We start from the raw sequence: 22,785 nt of genomic DNA, 5'->3' as shown, positions 1-22,785 counted from the left end.
ATCTGGCCACAAGACGACCGAGAAGGTGCGAGATAATGGTTGAGGCAAAATTATATTGTGGGATATGATGAATTTGGGTAATAAGGAAAATATAGAATCGTCTTGCATATTTACATATGTTATTAGTACTTGCATTTGCTCAAGTGTTATCGCTGGGCTTAAACAAAAAACCAACTTTAAAATCAAAATGCGGGATTATGACTAAGGAATAACAAGCACCATGGGTTACTAAATCTGGCCACAAGACGACCGAGAAGGTGCGAGATAATGGTCGAGGCGAAATTATATTGTGGGATATGATGAATTCGGGTAATAAGGAAAATATAGAATCGTCTTGCATATTTATGTTATTAGTACTTGCATTTGCTCAAGTGTTATCGCTGGGCTTAAACAAAAAACCAAATTGTTTTATTTAAAACGAAGATTTTAAAACGTTTGAACACTAAAGTTTTGTACCAAGTTAACGTTTTAATTTAATGAGAGTTGAAAAATAAGGAAACAAGTAGATGCTGCTCTCGATGAGTTAAGCAAGTGAATGAGGAAAGTGGGCAAAGTGCCTCTATTTATACCCCCCCTTTGGGTCAGAGCCTACTACGATGACAGCAGAAAATCAGTGTGGCTGCAGATTTTTACAATGAAAATATAGAAAAAATGCCTGAAATGGTATTGCCTATTGGCTTGAACTACTTTTTGGAGTAAATATAAAATGTGCAGGGTTGTCTATTGTCTAGAGATCTTAGGCTAAATATCCTTTTAAAAGCTAAAGTTCTCTTTTAAGGATTTATTGAGGAATATCTCTGATACCAAAGTTATTGGTTATATTCTTTTTGAAGGGACACCCTAAAATGTATCCATCGTTTTATTAGTTCAATATGGAGAGGAACTATTTTAATATTACTTTGTTGTCCTCGTTTTTTGTGTGCCACATTTAATAACAAATTGTAAATTCTAGGTCAATATACTCCTAAGTATATACATGTGAATAGGATATATATATAGTCTGGTCTATTGACTGAGTATTGACCTAATGCATCAACAAACATCTTTGTAACATTTTATTAAAGTAAATTAAGTAATTTCTATTTCTTTTTTTTTTGCAGTACCTAATTGCTTACAGTTCAATTGGCTCACCCGATATATATGTATGTATGTATATTGTATATACATATGTACGTATCTATATCAATATGTGCCTACTCATCTACTTAACTGAGATAATTTTCTTTTCATTCTCTCATTCATTTCAAATGCAGAACACGTACTTTCACCCATTTTGTGTTGTAATTTACAAAGTGTGAAAACAATTGCTTTCGGTATATTGAACTTTGAGATGTCTTTTGTCTGGCCTGTCTCTGTGTATTTTTCTTTTTCAACATACATAGTTAAAGCTGATGCTTTGAACCCGAAAAAAAAAAAAAACAAAAAAGAAACACACACTAAATGAGAATCTTATCAATCAAGACATGTGTTTCTTGTCTACCCGTTCAAAAAATGTATATACATATAAATAAATTCAATTGAAATGTATGATTATAATCGAATATGAAACGAAACCCTTGCAGAGAGTACTAAGTTTTAGTAGAAAACCTTTTCTTCTTACAATTCTTGATCCATTCAAAGTTATTAGCGATAATTTTCATTATAATTTCAAAATGACATTTAACGAAATAAAAAGTTAAGACAAATTGAATTTAAAATCAAATTGTATCCATTTAAAATACATTTTAATGTACTGTTTACGATTTCATTATCAGTTTATAAACATCAAAGCTTTGAATATACTTATATATGTATATGTATGTATATGTGTACATGTATGTATGTATATGGAAACAGTCAAAATTTCGTGTAGGTGTTACGCATATTATAGAATATTTATTAATTGCAAAAATGAAACCCGAAAATGCATAAAATGTTTGGGGTCCACCCATCGATAAGTTTTTTTTTTCACCGTTTTTTTTTTCGGACAGAAAAGCGAAACGAACCGTAACGTACCGTACCGAACCGAATCGAAGCAAATAGATTTTTTGCTGGGTGCCAAAATCTAGGCGAGAATTATGAGAAGCAAATCGTTCAATGATGTACTACGGTCTCTGACTCTTTCTTTTAGGTCTTGCCATATTTTGTCCAATGTAAATATTTACAGAGTTTATTTTTAAACAATTTTTACAAAAGTCGGCATGGTTAGATTTTTGCTAAATACATTTGTATATAGAGAAATATATACATACATATGGATGTATGTATGCATGTATGTGTAGATGGCAAAGAATGCTTAAGCAAAATATTATGAAACTTGTGTTAGATATATTCTTGGAACTCTAAACAAATATTCACGTTGATAATAATACACACAATAAGGCCATCTAAAGTCAGTTATCGGTAAATAACATAAAAAAAAGTCACACATTTTTGTTTGTACGATGATATCATGAGGAGAGAGACAACTACCGGAATTCACTAAGTAATTGTCTAACAAGCGAAGCGTAAAAAATCGAATCGTAACTATTCAATCGGGAGTCGGGAGTCGGAAGGTGCTACAGAGTATTACCCATTTGATTCTTACTTACATCTAATGGATTGTTGTTGCTAATATCCATTTGTGAGAGTTATTAACTTAACTTAACGCAAGACACGCGACCTCGTTTAGCTGCCGCTGCGACACTTTTTGTACTGTGCCGTTGGGACTTGCCTCAGAGACCACCACCGATCAGCCGATCAGCGACCAACACCAACAACAACAACAACAACAACAACAACACAAACACTCAACAATTAGATAGAGGCGCGCGCATTCACATCTATATCACATCACATATCCCCCTCCCATATATCCATCCATATTCACATATTCACACATTCACATTCAAATATCCCCACATAAATAAAAGTGAACAAACGACGAGATCAACTAAAACAGCAAAAACAGCGACAGCTACAATAACCGAAACGTTAATGATCATGATCGTGATGATGATGATGATTGGTGATTATCTCCATTCCCATCGTTGTTTGGCTTTGTCAACCGAAACACTGTTGTGGGTGGGTGGGGTTTTTTTTTGTTTTTGGGTTAGAAGAGCAACAGATGTATGCTATGGGAGTGTGTGGGATGAGTGGGCGATTCTGTTGTGTTTTTTTTCTGGTTATCGCATTGTCTCCATGCTATGTGGAACATTTTATTGTGACCCTGCCAAAAGGAAAAAAAAAATAAGACAAAAAGGGTATATTCATTTTGGCCAACAATTTGCAACGATGCAAATTTGCTTTGCAGTTGTAAATAAATTTCCATCCTGATACCAAGTATCAGTAGCATAGAGTTCCTAGAGTTCGAACCCCGAAGTAGATCATGCATTTCCCCTTTGATCCTTTGGCGGTTATAAAAAGGACTATGTTTGTTTTCGTGTTAATAAAAATTTAGACTTACAATGAAAATTCCCGTCGAAAGAGATAAATCTATCCATCTATATATTAGATAGTTCCTAATGTCCCTACAAAAAGAGATATTTTTAAGCATTAATGATTTAAAACTATCTTCCCTCTCTCTCTGTTGCAAGCAAAACATCTTAAAGCAATTTATTATGCTTACTAAAGATAGCTATCTCTCTCATACGCATACCATTCAATAGCAATTTTAATTCGTTCCTTAAAATATAGAAATTATAGCTGTCCGATCAATCAGATATAAGCTATCTGTATGAGACTATATTCTACTAGTTGTCGTCTTTCGAGAGAAAGATTTATGTGAAATAAATTCGAAAAGTTTGAGAATTGTTTACTAATTGAAAAATGGTTATGCAGGGAAAATTTTCCAAGTTGAAAAAGTGATATTGTCCAATTGCGAGAGTATTTAAATATCTATAAATTTAATTTTCATCTCGGGAATCTCTCTCTCTTTTTTTATTATTATTATTTTCTTTTTTTTTTTGCACATTTCGTTTTTATCACTTATTTATTACGCCGCAGTGGCGTAATTTTTCCATTGAAAAGTGTAGGAGAGCGTTGAAATTTTCCCGAACTACAAGCTTAATGTGAAATGATATGATGGGAAAGATTGGCAAAGTTGTGATGTGATTTATTTATATAGACATTTCATTTAAAATTAAATTCAATTTTCCTAAAAATAGCAGAGCACAAATCGTTTGAGAAATTGACTAATTATGCTTTGGGGCCAAAAACTATATAAGAGAAGGAGAGAGAGAGAGAGAGGGAGAGCGAATTTGTTATTCGTAACATTTCTTTGAAATTCCATCAATAAATTTGTTGTTGTTGTTTTGTATTTAAACCGATTCGCACCTTCTGAAGTCGACGATTTGTAAATGGCAACTAATTTAGCTTGAATGGAAAACAATAACAAATAAACATGAACGAAAATGTTTGCAAAAAAACAAAAGAGAATTTAGAAATCAATCGATGAGATTACATGGGCACAATTTAGCCGTGATTATTTAGAAGGTAATTCTTTCCTTGGATTAGTGTAGTTTCCCTTTTATATGGGCCAAAAGGGCTATCAAGGTCTTTCAAATCAAGAGCTATGTATTTTAATTAATTAATGGAGCATCATTTCTAGCTATCCAAATGGGTAAATACTTACTTTGGTCTCCCATTAGATAGACAACTCCATTGATAATCCCAAATCAGTTGAATACAAATCACAACTAAGCTATTATTATATAAGCCGATCCTTAGCCCAAATGGCGAATAGGGAATTCAAAACCTTACAAGATTTCAATACCTTTCCAACTCGAATGCAGAGATTCTCCAAAAATTTCTATACAAACTCCTTTGCAGAGACTCTGTATTATCCAAAGATTATTAAAAAATTCAATAAAGTCCGAGATTCAGAAATGAATAGCAAGAAAAAGACTTTAATCTCAATCTTCTGGACAACAGTCGAAACCTCCGACGTTTCGTTAATCTCCTTTTTGGGCCTTCTCCTGCTTGGTAACACAGAAGAGACTTACTACATTTGCCTTTAGACAAAATGGCCTGAAAGTCAATGCAAAACTTGCTTATTGGCCAACAACAAATGGCAAATTTAGGTTATCTTAAAAAATATACAGGTAATCTAAAAAAATTTCTAGTTTTGGAAAAAGTTTTGGTTGTTCTTTTTCATTTGTATATGTAGGTACACTTACATATGTGAATCCTATAAAATGTTTTAAATATTCCAACGAATTAGAGTGAGAGAGAAATAAGAGTAGTAAATAAGTCAAATGGGAAAAAGCGAGAAAGTCATATAAAAAGCCTTTATCCTTTATTTACTTGGCCTTTATTTGGATTAAATATGAATAATTTATTATATCTTAAATTCATTTAATGGAATTAAAATTGTCTTAAATAAATAAATTTGCATTTATATTTTTGGTATTTCTTTTCTACTATAAATTTAGGAAGTATTGAAAAATTGATTGTTGATTAGTTTTACTAGTTATTTAGTTGTTGTTGTTGTTCTTGCTGTTGTGCGCTATGCTTTAAACTAGTTAGTTAGGGCTTGATTTTGGATTTTCTGTTTTTGTCTAAATCTATAATATAAATTGCTTAAGTTTAAAAATATCACAAAATTTGGATATTATTTGATTTTGAATTCTATTAGTTAAATTATTATTAATATAATATAATTATAATCCTAAGAGGTACTGTCATGAATTTTTATAAAATTTGTGTGGAAGTACATATACATATTTATGTATGTAATTGTTTTTTAATCCTGTAAGTTGTATTTGATTTCCTAAAAAAAGGACTATAGCTAATTGTGCTTAAAGCAGCCCTAGTAAAGCATTTGATGATAATTGTTGTAGAGTATTTTATACCTGCATATATCTATAACTGTTGATCCCCCCGCCACTACGATAATTACTTTCACTTAGCTTAACATATTGCCCCACGAAATTGAGAACAATTGGACTACGGCAAATGGCATGGAGATAGCCCAGGACATGGGGCGTCAATATGGTTGTCAATATATAGGCCAACTGGGGTATACGATCCGTGTGGCCAATGGGGCAGAACCAATAGCCACGACGCACTGCATCGCGTGTGTGATGGGTAATGAAGGCACAGAGTAGAGCACCCAGCATCAGGCTGGTGCGAAAGTAATTCAGGCACGCGGTGCATAAAAAGAAGAATAGCATAATTAGCACGATGCTCGAGCAATGTAGAAAAGGACGTCGCGACAGATTTGTGGCATCCTGCAAGTGGGTAATTGATTAGATGTCATAGACTATATAGAAACAGGGGGATTCTTGCCACACACTCACTTCCAAGTACAATGAACGTGCCTCCACAAAATGATCCAAGTCAATGAACGATGACACAACAAAGCAGGTGAAAATCAATATCCAGCCAAACAGTTGGCTTGTCCTCTCATAGAATTGCACGGCAAAAGCTATGCCCGTGAGGGCTCCAATGGCAGCATGAGTTGCATTGTCGGCCAGGGCCTTTAGCAATGGATGCTGTGTTAGCTCCACGAAATTGTCGCCCAACAGGCATGTGATGGTCACCAAGGTGGTCAATACAATTCTCATATAGACCATTATGTGGCAGTGGGGCATCGATTTTGTTGTGGAAGAGTTTGTCCTTAGAGCAGTAGAATTGTGAAGGGCTTCTTCGTTAAGTATTGGACGGAGACAAATGGTAATTCTAAAATAAGGTACGCGAAATAGTTAACTGAAATGTGATAAGCAAAAGTGGCAGTTAATATATGTATTTTCCATTTCTTGTGTTCAACAATTGATTTCTTACTCTTTTACATAACGTGTTTAATAACTCTTCATTGACTTTTTAATCTTTTCAGTTACATATTATTGGCCAAAAGTTGCTGATATCCTTGACAAACAGAAGGAGAGAGAGAGAGACACACAGTTAAATTTTGGTATGTAATTGTATTTGACATTTAATTATTTCGCTTACCTTATTTACTTGAATTTCGAAAATCAAAATTTGTCAATTGGGGAAGAACCAAAAAATTAAATACAAATTATTTCCCCAAAAAACTAATTCTCACGTGTTGTAACTGCTGCACTGCTGCAGTTGTGGGTTGAGGTTGAGGCCGAGATGTTGTAGGTAAGTCGCTTGAGGGTTGCAAGTACACGTACACCATGCCACGGGCTCCCCAATAACAGCAACAACAAGCACGTCATATTTTGGGTCCAAAAACTACTTGCGGTGCCTCTCGTCACCTGCCTGCCCTGCTCCCCTCGGACCCAAATAAAGTGTTTAGTTACTGCTGGCCCTAGCCATATGTAATAGAGTTGCCACATCATTGAAAAATATAGTTTTTATTTACATTTACAAACCAGCTGTAGAAATGTAAAATGTAATGTAAATAAACTGCAAGCAGTGATTGATTTTTTACTTGCACTGCTTGCTATAAGCAGTATTAACTGTTGGGAATTCAATGTTTCAAGTGGTTGAACTGCAGCTTTGATTTAAATTAAATTTAAAGTATATTTGGTATGATGTTCAGAAGAATTTCAATGTTTCTTTTAAACTTATTTATAAATGATATTATTTTTAATGACAAATATGTATAAATAATACTTATTTGGAATGCTGTTGGAATTTCTTTCACATACTCTAATAATTATTAGATTAGATTAATTAGATTAATTATTAGAGTATGTGAAAGAAATTCCAACAGCATTCCAAATGAGTATTATTTATTATTATAAATTATAATTTATAGAAATGAAGTTGATAAAAACTAAAAATGTCGAAAATTTGTACATATATCCTAGTAGGGGACATCGTCGATAAGTTATTGAGGAAAATTTCTCCTTAAACTCTTAAAGTGTCTGTAATCAAGGACGATTTCTACCTATAGAATGAACGATTTCACTCGTTTTAGGATCAGCCACTGAATGACAGAGAGTTTTGTGTTGAAAATTAGTTTTGTTTTAGTCATTCTCTAAAATATACTGAAACTGTTAAGTTGGCGGCAAAAATATATTTAAATTTTACATTTGAAAGGCAAGCAACGCCTCAAGATATTAATAGACAGCTTTTGAACTTGCCGTATATATATTCCAGTCTGGATTTATAGAACTAATAAACACATGTGCAGATCGAGTGGAATTTTCCATGCAAATAAATAACAAACTAGTTGTGGAATGCGAAAGCTCTCTCAGTCTTTCCCTCTCTGTCTCTCTCTCTCTCTCTCTCTCTCTCTTGCGAAAGTTTAGCACTGTCGAAGATCAGTTCAATAAAGCCTGATAAGGCCCTAGCTAATACATATACCCATAAATATACTCACATATACATATGTATGTGCGTAGGTGTGAGTAGGTAAATTAGTCTGTAACACTTGTTAGTAATATATAATATTTTTGTATAATATCAGAATATCTGTAGAAAAAACAACAACAAAAATTGAATTAAAACTCAATATGGAAGGGATAATTCTTGCTCTTAACAGCATGATCCATGGGAATCAGACGTTCTCCTGTATTAAAGGTTTCCAAAACTGCATGATCCGAGGCATCCAATTTGAAATCAAAAATCTTAAAGTTCTCTTCAATGCGTTTGGGATTGGAGGACTTGGGCAGTGGCACAGTACCAATCTCAATCTGTTTTGAGAAACAGGATTTATGAATTTATATGGCATTCTTTTGAGATTAACACTCACCAAATAACGCAAAACAACTTGGGCCGTTGATTTCTTATATTTATCGGCAATAGCTTGGACCTTGGCATCATAAATGTAATCGGGCGTCTTCTTGACAGGATCTGGTCTACCCAAAGGACAATAGGCAGTGACCACAATGTCGTGTTGCTTGCACAAGGCAATTAGTTTCTTTTGATTGAGAGCAGGATGACATTCGATTTGATTGTGAATTGGCTTGATTTTACAATTGGCCAACAGACGTGCCAATTGCTCGGAATTGAAATTGGAGACGCCAATGCTTTTGGTCAAACCCAATTCTACTAACTTCTCCATGGCACGCCAGGTGTCTAGGTAATCAATATCACTGCCAGGAATAAAGTGAAATTACAATTATATTTACGCGACATTAAAGTTACCCGATTTAACTTACTTAAGCTCAACCTCACCATTGGCATCGGTTGGCATCAATTCGTTGTCACCGCGATAGACATAGGAATATGGCCAGTGCATTAGATACAAATCGACATATTCCAAACCGAAATTGGCCAATGTTTTACGACAGGCATATTCCACTCTCTCTGGCTCATGAAAATGGCACCACAACTAAATGAGGCAAAAGCATTAGAAACCGCATAGATCAAGAAAAATGTACATATATAATATTTCACCTTGGTTGTAATGAATATATCCTCACGCTTGATGACACCCTCCTTGATCTTTTGGTTGACAGCAGCGCCCACCTCACCCTCATTCTCATAGAAATAGGCGGTGTCTATATGCCGGTAGCCCACATCAATTGCATGTAAAGTGGCACGCTCGCAATCGCCGCCCAATGACTGCAAAGAAATGAAACAAAGTTTTTTATATGCATTAAATGTTTATCGTCATCCTCGTAGCACTGATAGCAATTTATTAACCATCGATAGCCCAGAACGTGATCAGATGGATGGATGGTTGGATGGATGGATGGATCGAAAGCGTTTACACCTACCGTATAAGTGCCCAAGCCAATGGATTGGATTTGTGTTCCATCATTGTGTTTAACGTAGGTCGCCGACATGATTTTCCCCACTCAACTTGATTACTGACTGTGCTCTTGAGCAGGGGGGAGGCTTTTTTATACTTTCATGCTGCGCTATTGCAAAAGTTCTGTTAAGAACTAAGCTTTTAATGTTCTAAAAATTTAAATTGTTGTATGGAGTCGACTTGCGGATATCCTGTAAGTTGTTCAATGTTTGACTTTTTAGTTTTTAGAGTATTTTTTTCATTGGATCCTTTTGGTGTATGCAATTTACATGTGATAGAAGTGGATCCTTCAAAAATTTGATGCTTTATTGCGTGTCTTTTTGTTGTATTCTCTTTTACATTCTCTCACTGTGCTTTTGGAAATGCGAATAAAGCAGACCTCACATAGAACAACGTATATATGAAACACTTTAAAATGTTTCCTATATCATTTTCTCTCAAGTTAAAGCTCATAAGGTTAATTGTCTATTTCTTTTTACTGCCGCTTATTCATTTCGTTGAGTTTCAAATCATAGCGAAACTAAAAAATGTTTACTTAAAAGTAATAAAAACAAAGATAACCATCAAACGGGTACATAAACATTTGGATAAAGGGTATCCAGAAAAGCTTTTTTTTAGAACACACCCAAAATGTAACGGTAGGTAAGTTTCTGTTTAAAAGTTAAGCCAAACATCTGACTATGCCTTTCAACGACAAAAATCCCAATTAAATATATACAAATAATAATTTAATGACAAAAACAATTTGTTTTAAACAAGCGCTGCAATGCATTAATAAGAATCTAAAGGAATTAAATGCTTAAAATCCGGAAACTTATTTGCCAAAAAGTTTTTATTCAGTTATAAATTTGGTTATGCCCCTGAAATGGAAACGCAAAATAAAACAACTTGGAAGAATCCTTTAGGATTCCAAAACCATTTAAAAATCTAAAAGAAAGAAAGCACTTAAAGTTAGTTTAACTCAAGTGTTATGGAAATTTGGGATTTTATTATACAACAAAATTAGAGAGTTGAGTTTTCAAAGGATCTTTGCCGCTGAAGTATTTCGTTGTTGAAACTGTTACACTTGAGCTTTCGAATATGGCGCATGAGCAAGCTTTTTGCCGTGTCTTAGTAAGGGGATGGAACGCGTGAAACTGGAACAACATCTGTTATTCAAAGTGGCACAATATACTCGACGTAGTCCTTGCCTCTCTCATTCACATCACATGCCAGCACATTGGTTCGCAAACTAAAACTAAAGGAATTTTTCATAGGCTGGTAAGTGTATTTAGTTAAATATCCTTTTGGATTGCCCGACTTTGCTGAATTTTGAGATGTCAAGTGTTTGTAATCAAATGTGCTTAAATGATGATAACTGCAATATGCAAAGAAGATGTGTATTAACAAAAGACGACAAGAAAAAAACACACAACCAAATTGGAAACGAGAAAAAAAAAATGAAATCAGGGGCAGAAACGTACATTGCTAATGGAAATAGAAGTGATGAAAGAAAAAAGTAAACTAATACAAAAACAGATTGCAGAGTTGAAAAGTTCTTGTTAATATTAAATGCATGTGAAGTTAGAAGCCTATATTAAATTGGCCAATCCATCAAATGAAATTCAAGAGAGACTTGGGCAGCTGAAAATTATTACTCTGTATTGTAATTTCAGTATACGCAGCACGCCTACAACTGCGCATGCCCCAGGCCAGACCCAGACTCATTCCCAGTGCCACAAGCAACTCGAGGCCGACACATTGCTGGAGCGAAGCAGCAGCGACAGCAGCAGCAGCAGCAGCAGCAGGTGACAGCAGCGACACCTTGTGAAATCTCTCAAGGCTATATCTACATTGACATGGCCGCTGTGGTTCATGGCTGCAATAGTCCGCGGCAGCGTTCCTGCAATGGCAGCAGTTCACCAGGGGCCCATCATGGTGGTGGTGGTGGCTCTGGGTCAACACCATCGAATCCTGCTCCTCCTGGTATATACACAACCATGCCGAAATATTCACGCACTGCCAGCCAAACCTTATATGCCACAAGTCAGCAAATTTTTGCAAGCGGCATGGGTGTAAGCCTACCCGAGAGCCAATACAATAATGGACCACTGTATATGGGCGGTGGCGGCGGAGGGCGTCCTCTATCCGCTTCAGCCTTGCCAGAGACAGCGGCCGCTAGTCGCAGCTATTGGGGTGGCGGCGGCGGTGGCGGTCATCAGCCGCAATCGCATGCCGCCTTCTATCATTCAAGTGGCAGGCATTATAATAAACGTAAATCGGCTGTGGAACTGCTTGCAGAATCCAAACCCTTCTATATAAAGTCAGATGCGGTATTTGAGCGACTGCAACAGTCTAGCTATCGGGGAGGAGGAAGTGCGGCTGTGAATGGAGCCAGCGCCAAGCGAGGACGTCGTCCGGAAGAGGCACATGGTGGTCATGGACATTATCAGTCACAATATGATGATTTAGAGGATCGTCGTTATATGAGCATGACCAGGCAACAGCAACAGCAGGCTCAGCAATATCTGCACAATCATCATGTACAGCATTCGCACCAACAGCAACAGCAGCAGCAGCAGCAACAGCAACAACAACAACAACAACATCAGCAACAGCAGCAGCAGCAGCAACAACATTCACATCGTGGTCAGAGTCAAGGACGCTCTGGATCAACCATGAACAATAATTTGCTGCAACATAAGCTACGCATGCTGCTCGGTTCGGAGGCAAGCAAAGAGCGAGAACGGGAACGTCGACGAAACGAAGGCAGCTGTGAGCTCCTGGCCACAGACTATGGGGAAGAGGATGGTGCAGCTGCATTAAGGATACCGCCGCCCCTCTATATGCCTGGACATGGTTTCGGTCGCGATTCGTCTGCCTATAATAGTGGGGGGGAGGAGCCTTTGGTACTCACCGAGAACTATAGGCCCATTAGTCCGCCAGCGGAATATGCAGCAAAATCGGGTCAAGCGCACAATGATCGCTATAGGTGAGCCCCAGATCTATACTTTTGCTGATGATGATTTGCTTTAATCTTTAGCCTTCTTAGGTACAATTATCAACGCTCTTATTCGCACTCTCATGAAGTTGCCCATAACGATGGGCGGGCCCCTTACCCGGGGAATGACTTCAATATCAACAGCCATAAGTCACTGCCGGATTTACACACCCAAATCAGTCGTCATTCGCCGCACAGTGAGATTTTAAGTTGCTGCAGTCGCGGTAATCGCTCCATCAAATCAGCCGGAGAATCCTCAATAAATCGGGACTCGGGCGGCAGTTCCGGACACTACACACATCGTAGTGAGCCCTGCTACAAGCGCGAACGTCAACGGGAACCAAATGCAGCCACCATGAGCGGTGGAACCATTAAAAACTGTTGCACCTTGGTGGCAGGAGGCCCACGACGAGACAGCGGCTCCTCGACTCAGCATAGTGCCAATTCATATTGCGGCTATGTGACACCGAGTGGACGCACAACCGATTGTCTGGACTGTCGCTGCAAACAGGATACCACACCAATGATGTCCAGTCTGGGGGGCTATGACATGAATTCAGGTGCCTCAGATTATTTGCTCAACTTTACACCCACGCCAGAGGTGCCAGAGGCCTTTCAGGATGACTATACACCGACACCGCCTTCGCCGCGCCCCAAAACGCAGACAACGCCGCGCTACTCGAGCTCATCGAGCCAGCAGATGCACACCAGTTCGCAGGGCTACACCAGTATCAATCACTCGCAAAGCTCACTCGTTCAGAGTCCGGGTTCGGCTCCCTCGGTGGATGATATCAGTCCGCCGCCCATACAATTCAAGCGACAGCGTTGCATTCGTTTCAAGAATCGCAATCGCTTGCCGGTGCAGCCACAGCCGAGAACATCACCCATCAATAGTAGCGGTGTGGAGATGTCCAGCGGCGGTGGCGGCGGCGGATACAAGTCCAGCGGCCAGCAGCGTGGCAGCTTGGAGCATGAGAATGTCTTCTTTCCCAAAGGTTTCTCAACTGATGGTGGCAACTACGCTGCCCACACCACCATGGATATGGAGAGGGAGGCACTTAATGCCAGTATCTCGGAACTGGAGAAGTTCTTCGATCGCCTGGGCCTTAACGATGAGGCCTTTCATGAGATCTACAGTCAGCCAAGAAGGCAACATAATCCAGAAACTGATTCGGATGACTCGAGTACGGTGTTCTTTTCGGATGTCAGTACGGTGGATTCGATGCGTTTGCCCGATAGCACTGAGACACAGCCGCAGACAACACAAGCCTATCGGCCATCGGAGCCCCCGTCGATTGTGGAGCGGAATGCTCGGATTATCAAATGGCTGTGCAATTGCAAGAAAATGCAGTGTGCCTGAGGATTACCACCACCACCAGCAGCAGTGCCACTGTCAACCTGTGGCTGTAGTTGTATGCGGCAGTAAATAATAAAAGGGCGGATCTGTGGGGCTTTGACCCCTAAAGTATGCAATGCCCTTTCGGACTCCTTCTGGCATGCTTTAAGGGGGTAAAGTTCATAGCTTTTGATCCGTCGCTGATAGGATAAATCTAGATCTACTTACACAAACATATAACAAACACTCTGCTCAAAAAACAAGTCAAGTCGAAGTCGAAGTTCAAATCAAATTAGAATTATTTAGCATCACCTACCTGTACAATGGAATTTCGGATTATGAAATATGTATGTGTGTTTTTCCTCTACTTTGCAGATCAATTACAAATTTCAAATTGATATTGATATTGATTACAAAACTATAACTAATCAAATAGCTAAACAAAACAAAAACAAAAACAAAAACAAATATATATACATACATACATATATACAAATTACTATTATACACAAATCAGAAAATTGTATTATGTATTATTAGATGAATTATTATTGTACGATTAGTTCTTGTGTAACATGTATGTATACTTAAAACAAATTTACCACTATATATATATATATATTTATGTATATACCACTATATGCATATATATATATGTATATATATATATATATATATATATATACTTATGTATTGTATTGTATGTACTTATTACTAGTTGCCAAAACAAAAACCAGATTACCAAAACCAAACCAAACCAAACCCAAATCCCACTAGAAAAACACACAATTCAAAATGTATTTGAAATTGATATTGAAATTGAAAATGAACCTACCTATTTATGTAAGTGTACATGGTTTGCATGTAGAATACAAAATACGATATTTATGATTAATCAAAATAAATTGAAATATATAGAAAGCAAAAGAGATAACAATATTTAGAACAGTCAGTCAAATAGATAGATACAAGTTTTTAATGTAGGACACATTCTCTATTAACTAGAACATTGAACTCCCAAGTGTGGTGGGTGAATGGCGCCTCCTCTTCACTTTGATGGAAGGAGGAAGAAAAAAAGTCGATAACGAATTGAAAGTCCTGTTTTTTTTTTTTTTTTTTAATGGTTAAATTACGTATAATCACAGTAAGGACACTGAGTTCATTCGTTAATCGGTTCTTTCGGGGCCAATTTTAAGTGGTTTTTTACTTGTTCGTTTTTCTAGTTATTCAATAACTAGCTTCATACATTTTTGATTAACTCTCCCAGCTAATTTTAAACCCAGTTTTGACATATTTGATCAAATTTTTATCAAACTGTTGTTAGAACCTCCATTTCCATTGTATCATAATCTAATAATACATAAGTGTATGTACTTGGATGAGGATGGAGGGGGGTGGGGCTTTCATGTAACTCTCTCTTATTGACTTTTTAGCTCTTTCGAATACAATTCGTTTATGAAATGTCTAGAAATTGTTTTATCAAAACTGGAAATTTAAAATTGAACTAAACTAATCATGATTTTAAAGTAGTAAGGTCAACAAATTAAAGTTGTTCTCCGTGTTAATTTCTAGTCTTTACTTGTTATGTTAACCATTTACTTGATAGTCGACTTAATTGTTGATTGGCTAGGCGCATCACTAGCCTCATCTCATGTCTTTAAATGTTTCTTCATTCTTAGAGTAACTAAGGTGGAGAATAAAGGCGCCTCACAAAGCATGGAAAACCTAAAGATGCACATAATTTGATACAAAAAATAATCTAAAATATTTAGAACTCAAAATAATATACATTAATGCCAGAAAATAGACTTACTTTTCTCTATAGTCTACCGGGCGTATACATTATATTTTGCAGAGGGGCAACAAAAAACCATTGCATACTTCTGGCGTGCATACAAAAAATTGAAAAGAAACAAAATGAAAACCTTTTATTTGGGCTTTATATGCATAAATTGTGTAGGCAATTGTGTTCCCTACACAATCGGCCAGTAGGGCTCAAGTGTTGAGTGACCCAGAATAGACTGATGTTATTTATATATAGACGACATCTGTTCAATTATTATTATTATTGGCCTAGGACTGGTATAAAAGCTTGAGATGATTACTAGATTGACATCAATATTGGCAACGATATCACACTGTAGTCAATGGCAGATATGCAGAAACATATTTTTGTGATCCTTGCATTGGGTCTACTGGCGGTGGTGAGTGACCCAAAACGATTGATCTTGGGATAATTATTAATTTTTTTGTCTTTGTTTCAATTGATTTATGTTAATAATTTAGGCATCAGGACATGATGTAAGTAGAGGATTAGTAAAATGGATCGAATGTGTATTAATTAATTAGAGATATTTTATTAGCAAACGCCTAGGCCTATTAAAAAGGTTCCTGTGCCTTATCCTGTGCCAGTTCCAGTACCAGTGCCTGTTTTGGTACCAGCCAAAGAAACTGGCGGTGGTGGCGGAGGTGGCGGAGGTGGCGGCGGTGGTGGCGGCGGCGGCGGTGGTGTGACCACCCCTGGCAGTTGTCCACGTCCCTCGCCTGAAGCTCTGAAAGTAAGTCTTGGTTGACTGCATCTTTTAAATGAGCTTTAAAAACTTATCGATTTTCTGTGCTTTTGCTCTCTCTCTCTCTCTCTCTCTATCTTGTGTAGTGCCTCCAGGAATGGGCCTGTCAGTATGTGATCCGTTTGGATCTGCGGTAAGAATACTCGCACACACACACACAGACAGAAGCTCAGCTCATACTCGCTCATATATTTACTTTATAATACTTTTGACAGCTGCCTGCTGAACTTAAACGGCAATCCCTTGCTGGGCAATCTCATTTCCATACCAGGAATAAGTGGTGGCAGCGGTGGCGGTGGCATATTGGGCAACTTGCTGGGTCGCAAATGAAATGAATGAATGAATGAATGCACGAACGAACCAACGAACGAACTAGAACTAGAACTCTGGAATATGTGTCTGTGCGGACGCTTATGTCAATAAAGTGAGACTCGTTCTCGTTCTCTCTCTATCTGTAAACTAAATTTAACTATGTATATGTATATGTATATATGGACTTGGTCTATGGGCCATTGAGTATCATCAGTGAGATTGGGATTTGCTTTTGGTTGCTGCTGTTAATGGTTACCCAATAATCTTTAACATGTGATTGTGATGATGGCAATGGCGATTGCAATTTGGTTTTGGCATTAAAATGGCGATAATCGTCCACATCCACATAACCGTTAACTCAATTATTGTTTAAGCGCTTTTTGCTCGCTCGTTTGCACCGAGAACCGGGCAATTAAGTGAGCAATTTTCAAATTAGCCAGCCAACCAAGCCCATTCCACCCGGTCGAATAGTCAATCTCCGTGTGTGTGTGTGTGTGTGTATTATTTTTTCTTGCATTTTTTTGAAATTAAGCTCTTTAAGCAGCAATTGGATTGTGACCAGGACCAAACCATAAAACCATAAAAAAGAAAAACAGTTTTTAAAGTCGCCTCGAAAACTTGTAGAGCTCATCGTATGTATGTACGTACATACGTAATACGTACGTATATATGTATATAAAGTCGCAAATCATTGAACCATATGCAATTATTCATTTTGAGGTTGAATGCGCTCGAACGCACACAATGATACAAGGAACACGGACATGGCATTGGCATGCCTCTACGAATTGCTCGCTCTCTCTCTCTGCCTGTCTGTCTGTCTCTTTCTCGATCTATAGGAGTGCGTGTCTCTCTCTCTCTCTCTGTCTCTTACTTTGTGTGCAGCAAGAAACGCCAAAGAATTTTAAATTTTTAGCACCAAATTTTCCTTAAAAAAGAAAAGACAGAAGAGATGAAATAAGCTTTTACTTTGCATAGTTTTATGTTGCTTGCCCTTTTTTTGTTCTTCCCTTTTTTTTCTGTTGTTGTTTTTGTTGCTGTTATTCAACCATTTTAATGCCCCATTCGTTTAATCGAGATAGCAACCAACATCTCCTCAAGTTGGCTTAATCCATCACTTGCATTCATACGAAAAAGATAAAAAAAAAAAAAAAATACCAAAATGAAAGAAGAAAAGGAACACACAACTCAATAGTCTGTGGGACCTTCAATTTCCTTTGCCCTTTTATAATTAACTTTATGTGTATGTATTTAGTTTTATTGCTCGTTAGACAGCAGCAGCAGCAGCAGCATCCACGCTGCCCGCAGACAGAGACAATGAAACAACAATTTGTGTCCCCGCCTCATCACCCATCACCCCATCCCCCCATCCCCAATCGCAACCCCAACCCCAACCCCAACTATGGAAGCAAAGCCTTCGGCTCTGACCGCAACGTGTGTAGGCCATTTTGGAATTTTACTTTGCCATCTAGGCATCGCCTTTACCATCGCCATCGCCATCGCTATTGCCATTGCCATTGCCACATAGCCCAGCCGTTGCCATTATATTAATTACAAACGTTTGCGGCTTGCACACAGCAGCTTCCTCTTCGAGTCTCTCCCTAATGGGCCCAACAAGTAAATCACACGCAAAGCTCTAAGGCGATTTGGAGACGAAAACGAAACGAACCAACCCAAATAATGTCCATTGAATGTGTGAAACTTGCAAAAGCAGTTAACGAGCCGAACCGGAGGCCAGGCAACCGGATGGCCGGAGGTTGGTAGGAGACCATGTCCCCCCCACCCATCCCCTCTCCCCAAAAAATACACAGAGATTCATTTTAATATTCCAGACAGGCATTTTTAGACGAGTGATGAAAGCAGTCTATTCACATTGTTGAATCTTTCAATGTGAGCCCAACGAAATCTACAAAATCTAAATTCACATTGATTTTAAACTCAACGTCATTCCATGTGAAAATAATAGTAATTAAAAAAATAATGAATAAAACATATAATAATAAACTGTATGAAGAAATTTAGAATTCCAAAAGAATATTAATTCAATTGAAACGGCAACTCTAGTTAGGTAGACAAATCTGGTTGGCTAGGCAACTCTAGTTGGGTAGACAAATCTGGTTAGCTAGGCAACTCTTTTAAAAGGTTAAGTATTAAGCAATTCGGATTGCAATCCATAGAAAGTTTACTGCTAACTATGGTCATACTTTGTATTTAAATCTAGCCTGAGAAACTAGTAAAAATTAAAATTCAATTAACAATTAAATTTGTTTGATTTTATAACCCAATTTTGTTAATTTTATTCAGCATGAATCAACCAACCAAATTATTGTAGAACTCTTGAATGATGCATAAAATCTGCATAAATTATTGAAAATGGGTTAAGAGAGTTTGAATTGAAATGAGATCTAGCCGAATATGACTCAAAAGATTGTTAAGCCTATTGTGTTCTGTTCTATTTTTTGTATCTTTCTAGCAAAAGTATCTAAAAGATGAAAGAACACAAAAACTTTAATACTCTCGCACCGCCCTTTTTGGACTTTCATTCATTAGAAAACTTGTCGATTCTCAAATTACAAATTCAACAAGTTGACACAAAAATATGGTTAAGAATTATTAAAGTTTTGGTTCGTTTTACTTACTTATGACAAGTACATTTCACTTTTGAAAGATCGAGTTACCTATAGAATTTGGTTTTGTGGTTGTTGTGGATTTAATTTATTTCTGTTTGTTTCACATGTTGTTGTTGTTTTTGGGGGGTGACAACTTTTGTCACTAGACTGTAACGTTTGCCTTGAGTGATTTCCTTTTGATAGAATTAACTTCGTAAACTAAAGAAGTTTAACAACATTTTCGCATTGACATCAATTGAATTATTCCGCCTTCGCTTTGATGGCATCAAAACTGGCTATATCCGATTCGGTTGAGGTCTTTGGAGTTGATGAAATCTCCTCGGCATTTGGTTGAATTGTTGTAGCTGTAGCTGGGACTTCTTCTGTAACCAAGTTCTACAGAATTGTTTCAAGAGAGAAATCGGTTTTCACTTTAAAGGGACAACAACAAAAAAAAAAGAAGGGGTTCATACACTTACCTCTGACTGTAATGATGGCTTGGAATGGCCTTCTTTGAAGGCCTCGGCCAGACCGGGATGAATTTCACTTAAAGGCTCATCCCCAGTTCGTATATAGACGGGCACATGACCTTTACGCGGCTCTAACTCCTGATAGGGCGCAGCTAAGAGAAATTTAATTACAAGCCATTAAATCATTTCGTTCATTTTGCTCTTGCTGCTAGCTTCTGCTGCTGTTGCTGTTACTTTTCCTTATCAGTTGGATAATCTTTCATTTTTTTTGTTGGTTTTTTTGTGTGTGACATATATCCGGACCCGGAAGCCTTGAATCACGACAACATAGCGTAATTATGACTAACGAGCTAACCCCCCCTCCCCATAACCCTCCCCTTTTCATCATGAATCGTCGTACGCTCATGAAATTTTGTGTTGGATGACGCTTTATGGAAATCAAAAAAAAAATAAAAAAAAAAAACAACAACTGGAAACCTGTTTTTGTACTCGCTCATCGGACAATTGGATTTTTGTTTTTTTTTTTTTTTTGACCAGATGTGCAATAAATAAGAAATATTTATTACTAATATAATCTAGGAATTGATTTAACGATTCAATTCGGACTTACCACATGCCAAATTGCAGATACTAAACACTAGAATAGCCACTAAAATGACACTAAACATCGATGACGACGACGACGACTTAACAACCATGACGATCTTTTTATTTGATTTTGCTGTTTTGTTTTGGGCATGCGAACGAGGTGACTCCAGACTCAAGACTCAAGATAGATCGGTCAGCAGCTGTGCTTAAATCATTATATTTCATACAATAGCTTGGCTGGTTCTCTGAAAACGCTCTTAGAGTTCCCACATCTCCATCTCTCCACCATCGTCTTGTTCATCTTCTTCCCCATTCTCAATCTTCAAGTTGGCTCCTCTCCGCTCCGCTCCAGCAACAATAAACTTTTGCTTTGCAAATTACTCATGGGTAGATGATGATGATGATGGCTACGATGATGGCTGGTAATGAAGCTGTCGGCAGTGGCAGAGTCGGCATCGGCATCGGTATCTCAGCATCGACGTTGGAGGTGGCGAACTTTTGCAAGCTGTGGCATATAAAAAGCTTTGCAACTTTACTACAATTGTTAGAGAAAACGAGATGGAGATGGAGAGGGAGAGCGTGTATAGTAGAGTATACGGAGGCGAGAGGGCCCAACAACATTTAGTGGCCTGTGGCGTTTGCTCCACCTACCATCCCATCCCAATCTCCATTTTAACTCAGCGCTCCCAGTTGCCGCGCTTCTTTCCAATTCAAACATTTTTTCTTGTTTCAAATTAATTGGGTCGTTAGAGAAGCCATTTGCGCCGGTTCGTCTTTTTTTCTTTTTTTTTTTTTTTTTTGCTTTCCTTTCCTTTCTCCACCCACACTTGTCTCACTTCTGTTCTTTTTTCTTCTTTTTTTTTCAGTTTTGTGTGTCTTTTTTTATTCATTCTCTGTTTGAATTGTTTGCCCACTTTCGTTTTTGTTGAGTATTCAAATCGAGAAATTGCTGACATCTGTAGATGAATACCGCGGAATGGAGTATGCAGGATGATTGGGCGAAGGGGCGGGGGAGAGCGGGTGCAGGAGGAGGAGGAGGAGGAATACCGCTGGTGCTGGGTGCACTGCTGAGAGCACAAGTATCTATTATGTACACCGCAATTTAATGCAAGAGAACTGGGGGGGGGGGCAGGAAACTGGGACTAGGTCCTGGTCTTGTTTGCCTACTTCGATTGTTCGTTCCGTCGGTGGGAGCAAGCAAGCGAAACGCTTCGCTCGCGTGTCCTTGATACAATTCCATTTTGATTTTGTATGTAAGGGCGCCATTCAGATTTTGAGAATCAAATTGTTGAGCAAATATTCAACAGAGTAAATATGTTTATGCCGAATCAAGCAATTTCATTTAAACACACTCCAAACACACACACATACTAGAGTGTGTATATGTATGTGTGTGTGTACAACCATAGAAATTTCGATTATGTCAGATAAATAAGTATGTACAATATATGTATGTAGATATAACTATAGATGTATATGTTCGCATGTGAATGCTGACAGCAATTTGTTGACTAAGTTTGTCCTCTGACTGAACCTGAATTGAATTAAACCGGTGAAGCATAGTTTATTAGTTCCCTTAGATCAGTTTCCAACTGCTGCATATGTAAACAACTGTGGATGGGAACCGCCAGTGGCAGTCCCCCGCCTCCCGCCCACCATTTATCCATCCAACCAAATGAATCGACTCGTAGATTGTTGTAACAATCCATTTTGCGTTTTTCAAAACTGGCGTCGCTGCTTAATTAGAACTAATTTTCACTGTGTGTCGTTTGATTTTCAATATAACATTAATGATACTTTAACTAAATTTTAATGGTTCTTGAATTTAGATAATTTCCGACCGAGGTACAGTGAACACCGGAAGTTGTTTTTTTACTGCCATGTTCTGGAAAAAGCTCTGTAATCGGCAGGTTTTTCGATGAATTCGGGTAATAAGGAAAATATAGAATCGTCTTGCATATTTATGCTATTAGTACTTGCATTTGCTCAAGTGTTATCGCTGGGCTTAAACAAAAAACCAACTTTAAAATCAAAATGCGGGATTACGACTAAGGAATAACAAGCACCATGGGTTGCTAAATCTGGCCACACGACGACCGAGAAGGTGCGAGATAATGGTTGAGGCAAAATTATATTGTGGGATATGATGAATTCGGGTAATAAGGAAAATATAGAATCGTCTTGCATATTTGTGCTATTAGTACTTGCATTTGCTCAAGTGTTATCGCTGGGCTTAAACGAAAAACCAACTTTAAAATCAAAATGCGGGATTACGACTAAGGAATAACAAGC

General features: G+C 37.7%; 6 protein-coding genes across 7 annotated transcripts in view; 2 read left to right on the top strand and 4 right to left on the bottom strand.

The window, feature by feature from the left end:
• Positions 1–2,627, bottom strand: part of LOC6638548 (calcium-binding protein E63-1) — a 44,933-nt gene extending 42,306 nt beyond the window's left edge. The window contains exon 1 of one of the 2 annotated variants that reach the window (XM_047012130.1): positions 2,571–2,627. In XM_047012130.1, the coding sequence (XP_046868086.1) occupies positions 2,571–2,600 (30 nt within the window). In that variant the 5' untranslated portion in view covers positions 2,601–2,627. The remainder of the gene's footprint in view (positions 1–2,570) is intronic. The other variant, XM_023179765.2, reaches the window with a different exon arrangement.
• A 2,605-nt stretch (positions 2,628–5,232) lies between these two features.
• Positions 5,233–7,232, bottom strand: LOC6638549 (transmembrane protein 267). Its single transcript, XM_002062336.4, has 5 exons — positions 7,004–7,232; positions 6,910–6,917; positions 6,742–6,825; positions 6,258–6,666; positions 5,233–6,188 (listed from the first exon to the last, which is right to left on the bottom strand). The coding sequence occupies exons 4-5, from the start codon at positions 6,549–6,551 to the stop codon at positions 5,805–5,807; spliced, it is 678 nt and encodes a 225-aa protein (XP_002062372.2). The 5' UTR covers positions 6,552–6,666; positions 6,742–6,825; positions 6,910–6,917; positions 7,004–7,232; the 3' UTR covers positions 5,233–5,804.
• A 1,056-nt stretch (positions 7,233–8,288) lies between these two features.
• Positions 8,289–9,697, bottom strand: LOC6638528 (aldo-keto reductase family 1 member B1). The gene is made up of 5 exons (XM_002062337.4): positions 9,594–9,697; positions 9,271–9,438; positions 9,033–9,205; positions 8,624–8,966; positions 8,289–8,564 (listed from the first exon to the last, which is right to left on the bottom strand). Exons 1-5 carry the CDS (start codon positions 9,660–9,662, stop codon positions 8,373–8,375), a joined length of 945 nt encoding a protein of 314 aa, XP_002062373.1. The 5' UTR covers positions 9,663–9,697; the 3' UTR covers positions 8,289–8,372.
• Positions 9,698–10,803: 1,106 nt separating this feature from the next.
• LOC6638529 (G-box-binding factor) lies at positions 10,804–14,400 on the top strand. Its single transcript, XM_002062338.4, has 3 exons — positions 10,804–10,888; positions 11,284–12,599; positions 12,660–14,400. Exons 2-3 carry the CDS (start codon positions 11,467–11,469, stop codon positions 13,966–13,968), a joined length of 2,442 nt encoding a protein of 813 aa, XP_002062374.2. The 5' UTR covers positions 10,804–10,888; positions 11,284–11,466; the 3' UTR covers positions 13,969–14,400.
• A 1,691-nt stretch (positions 14,401–16,091) lies between these two features.
• LOC6638530 (heavy metal-associated isoprenylated plant protein 33) lies at positions 16,092–16,922 on the top strand. Its single transcript, XM_047012091.1, has 4 exons — positions 16,092–16,148; positions 16,308–16,502; positions 16,601–16,647; positions 16,730–16,922. The coding sequence occupies exons 1-4, from the start codon at positions 16,092–16,094 to the stop codon at positions 16,842–16,844; spliced, it is 414 nt and encodes a 137-aa protein (XP_046868047.1). The 3' UTR covers positions 16,845–16,922.
• Positions 16,923–19,503: 2,581 nt separating this feature from the next.
• On the bottom strand, positions 19,504–20,660 carry LOC6638531. Its single transcript, XM_002062340.4, has 3 exons — positions 20,516–20,660; positions 19,915–20,057; positions 19,504–19,831 (listed from the first exon to the last, which is right to left on the bottom strand). Exons 1-3 carry the CDS (start codon positions 20,601–20,603, stop codon positions 19,697–19,699), a joined length of 366 nt encoding a protein of 121 aa, XP_002062376.2. The 5' UTR covers positions 20,604–20,660; the 3' UTR covers positions 19,504–19,696.
• Positions 20,661–22,785: the final 2,125 nt, after the last annotated feature.

Source organism: Drosophila willistoni (genome assembly GCF_018902025.1).
Source record: "Drosophila willistoni isolate 14030-0811.24 chromosome XR unlocalized genomic scaffold, UCI_dwil_1.1 Seg144, whole genome shotgun sequence".
Taxonomy (NCBI): domain Eukaryota; kingdom Metazoa; phylum Arthropoda; class Insecta; order Diptera; family Drosophilidae; genus Drosophila; species Drosophila willistoni.
This window is presented reverse-complemented; position numbering and strand designations above follow the sequence as displayed.